Genomic DNA, 8,219 nt, shown 5'->3' on the forward strand with positions numbered 1-8,219 from the left:
CATAAATAAAATTTTTAACACCTTTTGTACACATGCAGTTGTAATTAAAATGTTGCGAACCAAAAAACTGCTGTAGCTTAAAATTAACTATCAATCCCTTTCTACTCATGGATATACAAGAAAATTCATGTCATTCTTACTCTGATGGATCTAGTTATGAAGGGGACTTCTTGTGTGGTAAGGAAATTTCCAAACCAGCTGTTTTAAAATTTATTTTTAAACAAACAAAATTTCCACAAAACTGAACCAGCATTGAAATTAGTTTGTGTGTATGTGTAGTTACTGTTAAACAATTACCTTTTCAGGTAAACGACATGGTTTTGGTAAGCTTACCAGTCCAAGTAAAACAAACTATGTGGGTCAGTTTCAAAAAGGGCTACCTCATGGCCTGGGTATAATGACAATGAAGTCGGGTGTCGAATACCACGGCCAATTTGAAAATGGTAGATTTCATGGAAAAGGAATGTTTTTGCATAAAAATGGTTACATGTTCAAAGGGCAGTTTTGGGAAGGGAGAGTAGAAGGATACGGTAAGAAAAAATGACCTGTGTTGAAAAGTCACAAATAAGCCTTTGTGTTCCATTATTATTTTGCAGGTAGCTACACAACTGACAAAGAGACGATCTTTTGCGAAGGATTATTTGAAGATGGAAAACTTGTTTCTCAAGCAGACTGCACAGAAACTAGCAGCAGAGTAAATGCGGTGGTGCAACAAGCTCATATCCTTGTGGAAAGCATCAGTTCAACTGAATGAATTAGCTATGACCAGCAATTCATTATGAGGATGTCCTGCATAAAAACATGACCTGTTTAGCAGACTTCTTTTTTATGTGACACTGTCATGGCACAAATTGCTGGGGGACCTTTAAAAATTATATTACAGAACACTTTTTTTCCAATAATTAACTAGAACTGATTTTTACCTAAACCGCACTTTACTGCTGAAATAAATGCTGTTTCATTCACTTACTTTGGTTTAGTCTCCGCATCTGTTACATGTCGAATAAAAATTGCATCGTCAACGTCCCTGTTTGGTTCTGGTTCACAACTATAAAGTGGGGAGGCAGCCACCGCAAGCACTGATCCATCATCACTGAACGCAACCGAGGACACAGGGGCTGGGAAACGATGGAATTGGCACAGGCGCTTTTTGTTGAAACCGTCCCACATATTTACAAAGCCATCAGCACCACCTGAAAAATTAGAATGTAGTTGGTTATAAATTATAGGGTAAGGCCTTTGTCAGCTCCACAAGATTAGGTATATAGCAGTGGTTCCCAAACTTTTTGATCCTTTCGGATTTTTTTCAGGCATTTACTACATATCCATTTCGCATTAAAAACAAATGGCACATTACAGCAATTTACGCGATATAACAACCAACCTTTGTTTCCATAACACATAAGTTTTGGGTTACTTATCTGCACTTGCGTTTGTCCAACTTTAACAGAAAATGCAAGAACAAAACCCATTGCCAAGAAACGATGTATCTTAGCTAGTATTAGGCGACATGCACATGCTGTTGTGTATGGCCGGTTATCGAGACCTCAAAAACAAAGTGCCACTAATTGCGAAAATGACGTCCAAAGCATTACGAGGCGTACAATAGGGCGTATTTTACGCTCGCTGTAATTTCCTTGCCGAAATGCATTCGGACATTACGTCCGAAATGGTTGAATTTTTACTGAAATTCCTTAACAAAAACCGGACACAAAACAGGTTAAGTAAACCCTTGGAAACCCAAAACGTCACACCAGTACGTCTTGATACACAGTTTGAGAAATTGAAAATTACATAGAAAATAGGTCAGATGAACTGTAAATTGCAGTTAGGATAGTAAATTTAAAGTGGTTCATTCACACAAGCAGCAATACTACCTGTTGCAAATGTGTTGTATCTGTTATGAAAGGCAATTGTGTGGACAGAATAAATGCGCTCCATCCCATCCTCCTTAATTCTGTGGCACTTAAAGGCATATTTTTTCTTCTGCTCTTCAGCAGAAGGATCAAGATATTCTACTGCAACTCTGCCCTCAATTGAACTCAAAACGAATCCCTGTAAAATGTGGAGTTTGTGAAATTACACAATGAGCTATTAATGCTGCTATGCACCTGTTTGTTGGGGAAACTTCGAATGCACCTTGTTTGATATTTCAAACTTGACTCCCTTCTTTGTTCAACGTAACCCATGTTTCTTAAATCCCAAACAACAACACTTTTCCCAGAAGTTCCAACAATTAAACGGTGTCCACAAACAGACATTGTATAAACCTATAAATTAAAATGTAATTTGATGTTTAATAATTATGTTGCTGCCATTATAAATCACAGTGATAATTTTACTTCATGATACAATTCAGACCAGGGGTTTTAAAAATTTTGTCACCTTCCATTATGTTAATTACCATAAAACTGGAGATAAAATACATTTTTCTTTTAGGTGAAAAATACACTAATTTTATGGTAAAATCCCTAAAAAAAACAGATTAAAATTGGCCCTCATAAAAAGTTTAAATGCTGTATGGCAAAAGCAAAGTACAAAACTTATCACTTTCCAAAAACAAAGGTAAAGAAACACTTTTTTACACAAGTGGTGTTACAGATTTAGATTCTGGGAAATGAAAATATTTTTACCTTTCCTGGCTGGGAGTAGGAACCAACTGATGACTTGTTTCTCGGGTCCCACAACTTAACAGTTTCATCCCAACCTCCAGTTGCAATTACATTGTTATCAGTGCAGTACTCCACACACCTGTAAAAGCATCAAGGCATGCACAATACAATAAAAATATAGTTAACCTCTGTATAAAAACTAAAACCAGACTAACTGGCATTTAATACTACATCCATCGTATCTTAATAATATTATATTTTACAAATCGTATTGTTTGTTAAAAAAAATTAGACTTAGACCAAATTTTATGCAAACCTTATGGCAGCGTTGTGTGTGCCTGAGACACTCTCCCGTCCCATGTTAAAATCATACATCAACAATGATCCATCCAATCCTCCACTCCATGCATGCACAGAATCCTATCAAATTCAAGAGAATTAACAATGCGGAAACTGGTAAAAACCCAACCCATTCGGCAGTATAGCCTACACACTATCTTACCGAAAAGCAGCAGTCCAACACTGGAGATTTATGATCATATCTGAATCGGCAAGAGTTTTCCGAAATATCATATAATCTTACTGAAACATCCCAAGATGAGGCAAGCAAAAACTGTGAAGTTGATGGGCTAAATTTGACAGATGAAATCCCATCCTTTGGACAATCATTTAACTTAAATTCATTGGACATTTTAAAATTGGCTTTTATTACCTAGATATTTGTTTTTGAGATAAAAAAACAAAGTTAGCTAACTACTCTACATAAAAATCAAGAATATACCAGATTGGAAAGTTCATAATTGCGTTTAAACCGTCTTCAGAATAATTGGACATGACAGAAACACGACAGAGTTATGTACGTCTCCTGACAAAAAAAAGCAAGGAACACGGATTTGTTTTTGTCACAAAAAGATAACACAAAGGTGAATTCGCAGAGTACCCGTAAATAATTTTTGCAAACTTAAAAGTAAAGCAAAGCAAACAGAAAACAGCGCAAACCACGAAACCTGTAAAATAACAAACAAACAAAGTAAACTCTTTGGCGCCATTCAAATGTTTCAGAAACCGACAAAATTACGTAACCACTAACTCAAAAAAGGGAGCATGTTCTTGCACAACAGAAATGCACAATTACTTTGAAACAAGTTCAGTATACTTTAGTCTTGGTATCGAAACTAAAAAAACAAAGTTGGATATTTTATAAAATTTAAATTTAACAAATATTTGCGCAAATGCAAAGGTATCCAAAACTTGCATGTGAGTGAGGCCGGGTCCACACTCACGCTTTGCCCCGCGGATTCTTTCATTCTTTGTTTGTTTCATTATACGCCGGCGTGCGGGCATACGCTCGGGACATTAAAACACCTATTACCTATTCCGGCATACGTTACTATTACGGTAAAAAATGGTTTGTTGTTTTATGTTGTGCTGCATGATTTAACTAAAATCATTTAATTTTGATTCAGGTAATTGTGTTTTAAACGTTGTATTGTTAATCCTCATCCAAATCGCTGCATGTCAAGGAAAAATCTCGCGAAGTCGAGTCACACTTCTGTAACATTCAGCCGCTGTTGTTTGGCACATGTTGATTGTTGACATGCTGGCAGGCATGCTTCGTCTTCCTGCAAACCGGGCCTCTGTTTGGCGTATCGCCGTTTTCTCCCGTTGTTTTGTTTTCATTTTGCAGGTTGGTGTAATACATCAAATTTTCGACTGTGTTTAATTACTTTGTATGTTTTATTCGTAATATCTAGTGTAACGGGTATTTTACCATCAGTTTGCAATATTCACAACGTAACGTGGGTTTTTAATAATTTTTTTTGTATAAAAAACAGGTCGTTGCGAACTTTGTTCCCGACCATAATGCCGATGCCTATACACCTGAAGAAGCCCCTTATGTGGGATTCTTTGATTGGTTTTTAAGGTCTGCAGTGGATGGATTTCATAAATGGGATGCAAAATATTATGTTTCAGTTGCAGATGAAGGGTACCCTGAAAATCTTCTTACTTTTTATATTATTTTGCTTACTTCACACATGTTTCATTATATGGTTATGTTGATTTGGCAGATATACCACTCCACAGACATTTGCATTTTTTCCTTTATTTCCTGTGATGCTTCGTGGGCTGGGAGATGCCTTTTCTTCATTATTTCCATTTCTTTCCTTTTTGACTTGTGCATTGGTTTCTGCCACTCTTCTAAATGCAATTTTATTCACAGGTGAGTGGAATGCACTTTGTAATCCTGTAAACCATTTACAAGATTTACATATGTTCCAGGAGCGGCGTGCACATTGTTTGATTTGACCTTCTTCATCTTTCAGTCAACAAAATTTGCATATGTAGTTTCTATTCTGTTTTCTTTTAATCCAGCTTCAATATTTTTCAGTTCTGTCTACACAGAATCCCTGTTTGCTTTTTTAGGTAATGGGAAATGTTTTACTGCCAGTAGATTTTTTTAAGTTAAAATCTCTTGTATTTGTATTTTAGTTTTTAAGGGTCTGTTGGCAATACAGAAGAAGGAAACCTTGAAAGCTTCATTGTGGTTTATGTTGGGTTCTTTTACTCGTTCAAATGGAACCATAAATATGGGTTTTGTTGCATATTTCGGCATTGCCAATATGCTGCTTGACTTGGGGAATGGCCGGAAAGTGTTTGTTATCTTAAAATGGATCTGCAAGCTTCTGTTTCTTTGCTCTCTGATATTTCTTCCCTTTGTGTTGGTGAACTTGCATGGGTATATTGTTTACTGCACTTACAATCTGTGGACTTTAAGTTGCAGTGAAGCACCTACATGGTGTTGTGAATATCCCCCCTCGATATACAACCACATTCAAAAACACAACTGGGGCTTGGGTTTGTTTAAATATTACAAATTAAGAAAAATTCCAAACTTTTTGCTTGCAACACCTACTGTAATTCTTTGCCTGTATGGAGCATTTATTTATCTTACCTCAAACGCAAATGAAATTTTGTGTCTTGGACTGAACTTTTCTTTACCAAATTCTTCCAAAAGTAAACAAAAAGTTGCTGGAAATTTATATTTCACTGTTAAAAATATATTTTGTTATACTGTTCACACTGTGTTCTTAGTGACTTTTGCACTGTTGTTTATGCACGTTGAAGTTGTGACGAGAATGGTTATGTCCAGCACTCCATTTCCATATTGGGTAGCTGCATCCTTTATCTACAATGACCTTCATTCCTATGATAAGTATCATTTAAGTACATCTTATTTCAAATTCCTCTCAGTCAAATCCAAAGTTATTGTTTTGTATTTTGTTTCGTACCTTTTATGTGGCACAATTTTGCATGTAAATTTTTTACCTTGGACGTAAGATCTTGTCACTCATGGTTTTCATAATTGAACAAATACATGAAAACAGTGATGTTGTGGTGAAATATATATTTTGTTAACAATTCACAAGTTCAATACCTAGAAGTTGATGACATATAACAACACTGAACAAAACTAATAGGTAAATAACATTAACACAACGAAGTGTAACATTTATAAATGGATTTAAAACCAAAATACATGGCAGCTTGCTGATTGCACACAAAAGTAATATAAACAATTACATTTAGACAGTATTTTCAAAGCCAAATACCTCTACAATAGAGCAAGTAAATTTTTTTCCAGAAGCCAAAGGTTTGTTGTTGAATGTAGCACAGCTGTTGGAGGAGCCTTGCTTCAGTTCATTATCAACAAACAGTCCATAGTTTCCACCCCCTCCCCCAACTATAATGCCACGGGAGTCTGCCATCATGAACATATCCGATTTTATTTTGGAGTCAATAAGTTTGGTGTTTCCCAACTCATTGTTGATTATGGAATGACCAACTAAGGGTGGAAGGGAAATGGGTTCTGGAATGCGGGTTTCTTGACTGGTGTTGTGTGATGCTGATTCATGATGAATTGGTGGCAGCATTATAGCTCTGGAGTCCTTTGAACTTCCGGTTGGAGGTTTCACAGGTGGTAATGCCTTTTCCTTGATCTTCATGGATCCATTTGGTTTTTGGTTTATTTTTTCACCTTTCGAAAAACTGTCCGATTTCGTTAGTTCCACCCATTTGTAAACTTTTGCATCTGGCAAAAGAGAGAAAATAAATGTTTCTCCAGTGCCAAAGAAACCACATTCATCTTTTCTTTCTGTCCATGCTGATGACAAGTATGCACCAAACACCTCTTCAGATACACTTTTTATAAGTAATATGGTCGGTTCATGTTCCTCTACACATGAAAAAAAAGTCTTCATGTTATATCCATTGTTTTCTGTTGAAAACAACAAAACAGGTTTGTTTAGAGCAACAGACTCTGGTATCCAACAGTACACAGTTGACAGAAATGTTTCATTCACAATGCTAGAATTCACATTTTTAACTGTGGAGAGGTAATCCCAAGGATTCCGGTGGCATACTGCATGTGCAGAATCCAGTTGCTTGTGGCTAAGAGTCAATTCAATTTTTCTATGCATCTTCTTTATTTCCTTGCTTGATGGGAGCTTGAAACTAAATGCCTTTCTAAAGAGAAGTGGAGTGCTCACTTTTTTGTCAAGCACCTGGCAAAACTCAAATACAGCATTTGCAATATTAGAAGGATCTGACACACCAACCTTTCTGTAAAACTTCAGGATAGCAAGGGCAACTCTGTAAAGAGCTTTGTATCCTTCAAGCAGGTACATATCAAATATTATCACAACTATCTGGAATGGTAGGCCAAGAAACAGGCACTTCAACCACTGATTGTACACATTTTCCGGATCAGATGTTAAATTTAATAGACTTTTATGTGAAGTGGCTGCATATCTTTGACTCAATTCCTTCAACAACAATGAAGATGCAACTGACTCCTGTTTGGTTTGGTCAAGGTAATGAATAGACCTGGAGTTTGCAAAAATCACATGGCATGCATGAGTAAAGACCTGGCTTGCATCATCATCATAGTGTAAGAGTAGAGATACAACAAAGGGGAGCACTGGGCTAAAGGAAATGTGGGGAAAATGGAAGCTAATACATGCCAAAATTTTCTTAGCTTCCAGAACACCAGCTGAATTTAAATAAAACACAGGAAAATCATTTGTTTGATCCACAAAATTTGGCAATGGAATATGACAAACACTGTCACTCAAACTGTTTTCAGAAATAAAATCCATATACATATGTTCACTAAACATTGACTTGTTGCAATCAATTCGCTTTGCCAGCATTTTGTAAAGCACTGACCTGATGTCATGTCCAACTGGAAACAACTTTTCCCGCAAGTATGTTTTCATTGCTTTTTTGTTTTGACTTGTGGGAAGGGCGATGACTTTTGTGACGGTGGCAGGTGATGCCGGTCTAATATTTCCATTAATAAGCTCAAGAATTTTCTGCACCTCAACGAATCTAGAAAAGGGTGCATTGACATCTCCTGCTCCATCCTGCATTATGCCAGCAATCTCTTTCAAGATTGTATGTAGCAGTTAACAAACCTAATGCTTCTTATTTTACTAATGTAGTAAAACTGGCCAAAAATATTACCCTAGCAGCATAAAAAACAATTGTCACATCAAACAAAAGCTCTTACACTGACGCTTCTTTACGCGCAGTCGTCGGCGTCCGTGG

General features: G+C 36.5%; 4 protein-coding genes across 6 annotated transcripts; 2 read left to right on the forward strand and 2 right to left on the reverse strand.

Moving 5' to 3' along the window:
• Positions 1-42: 42 nt before the first annotated feature.
• On the forward strand, positions 43-754 carry LOC145904080 (uncharacterized). The gene is made up of 3 exons (XM_082992315.1): positions 43-177; positions 306-530; positions 597-754. The coding sequence occupies exons 1-3, from the start codon at positions 108-110 to the stop codon at positions 752-754; spliced, it is 453 nt and encodes a 150-aa protein (XP_082848441.1). The 5' UTR covers positions 43-107.
• Positions 648-3,344, reverse strand: LOC145904064 (mitotic checkpoint protein BUB3-like). Of its 2 annotated transcripts, XM_082992295.1 has the most exons (7): positions 3,115-3,344; positions 2,929-3,032; positions 2,634-2,751; positions 2,112-2,270; positions 1,878-2,055; positions 971-1,193; positions 648-789 (listed from the first exon to the last, which is right to left on the reverse strand). In XM_082992295.1, exons 1-7 carry the CDS (start codon positions 3,301-3,303, stop codon positions 777-779), a joined length of 984 nt encoding a protein of 327 aa, XP_082848421.1. In that variant the 5' UTR covers positions 3,304-3,344; the 3' UTR covers positions 648-776. The 2 variants fall into 2 exon arrangements, with proteins under 2 accessions (XP_082848421.1, XP_082848429.1); XM_082992303.1 differs by lacking the exon at positions 648-789 and having other exon boundaries at positions 967-1,193.
• A 604-nt stretch (positions 3,345-3,948) lies between these two features.
• On the forward strand, positions 3,949-6,014 carry LOC145904036 (GPI alpha-1,6-mannosyltransferase 2-like). The gene is made up of 6 exons (XM_082992260.1): positions 3,949-4,010; positions 4,079-4,299; positions 4,448-4,599; positions 4,682-4,833; positions 4,893-5,036; positions 5,103-6,014. The coding sequence occupies exons 2-6, from the start codon at positions 4,195-4,197 to the stop codon at positions 5,948-5,950; spliced, it is 1,401 nt and encodes a 466-aa protein (XP_082848386.1). The 5' UTR covers positions 3,949-4,010; positions 4,079-4,194; the 3' UTR covers positions 5,951-6,014.
• Positions 6,015-6,059: 45 nt separating this feature from the next.
• Positions 6,060-8,186, reverse strand: LOC145904024 (TBC1 domain family member 24-like). 2 transcript variants are annotated; one of them, XM_082992248.1, is made up of 2 exons: positions 7,229-8,186; positions 6,060-7,174 (listed from the first exon to the last, which is right to left on the reverse strand). In XM_082992248.1, exons 1-2 carry the CDS (start codon positions 8,039-8,041, stop codon positions 6,197-6,199), a joined length of 1,791 nt encoding a protein of 596 aa, XP_082848374.1. In that variant the 5' UTR covers positions 8,042-8,186; the 3' UTR covers positions 6,060-6,196. The 2 variants fall into 2 exon arrangements, with proteins under 2 accessions (XP_082848374.1, XP_082848366.1); XM_082992240.1 differs by having other exon boundaries at positions 6,060-8,186.
• Between the last annotated feature and the right edge of the window lie 33 nt (positions 8,187-8,219).

This window comes from Ascidia mentula, chromosome 1 (genome assembly GCF_947561715.1).
Source record: "Ascidia mentula chromosome 1, kaAscMent1.1, whole genome shotgun sequence".
Taxonomy (NCBI): Eukaryota; Metazoa; Chordata; class Ascidiacea; order Phlebobranchia; family Ascidiidae; genus Ascidia; species Ascidia mentula.

Coding starts and splice junctions, on each gene's coding strand:
- LOC145904080 (XM_082992315.1), top strand. CDS start 108: ATGGATATACAAGAAAATTCATGTCATTCTTACTCTGATGGATCTAGT. Junction 178..305: donor TGAAGGGGACTTCTTGTGTG/GTAAGGAAATTT, acceptor TTACCTTTTCAG/GTAAACGACATGGTTTTGGT. Junction 531..596: donor AGGGAGAGTAGAAGGATACG/GTAAGAAAAAAT, acceptor ATTATTTTGCAG/GTAGCTACACAACTGACAAA.
- LOC145904064 (XM_082992295.1), bottom strand. CDS start 3,303: ATGTCCAATGAATTTAAGTTAAATGATTGTCCAAAGGATGGGATTTCA. Junction 2,271..2,633: donor CCTACTCCCAGCCAGGAAAG/GTAAAAATATTT, acceptor TTTAATTTATAG/GTTTATACAATGTCTGTTTG. Junction 1,194..1,877: donor ATACAACACATTTGCAACAG/GTAGTATTGCTG, acceptor CTAATTTTTCAG/GTGGTGCTGATGGCTTTGTA.
- LOC145904036 (XM_082992260.1), top strand. CDS start 4,195: ATGTTGATTGTTGACATGCTGGCAGGCATGCTTCGTCTTCCTGCAAAC. Junction 4,834..4,892: donor AAATGCAATTTTATTCACAG/GTGAGTGGAATG, acceptor CATATGTTCCAG/GAGCGGCGTGCACATTGTTT. Junction 5,037..5,102: donor ATCCCTGTTTGCTTTTTTAG/GTAATGGGAAAT, acceptor TTTGTATTTTAG/TTTTTAAGGGTCTGTTGGCA.
- LOC145904024 (XM_082992240.1), bottom strand. CDS start 8,041: ATGCAGGATGGAGCAGGAGATGTCAATGCACCCTTTTCTAGATTCGTT.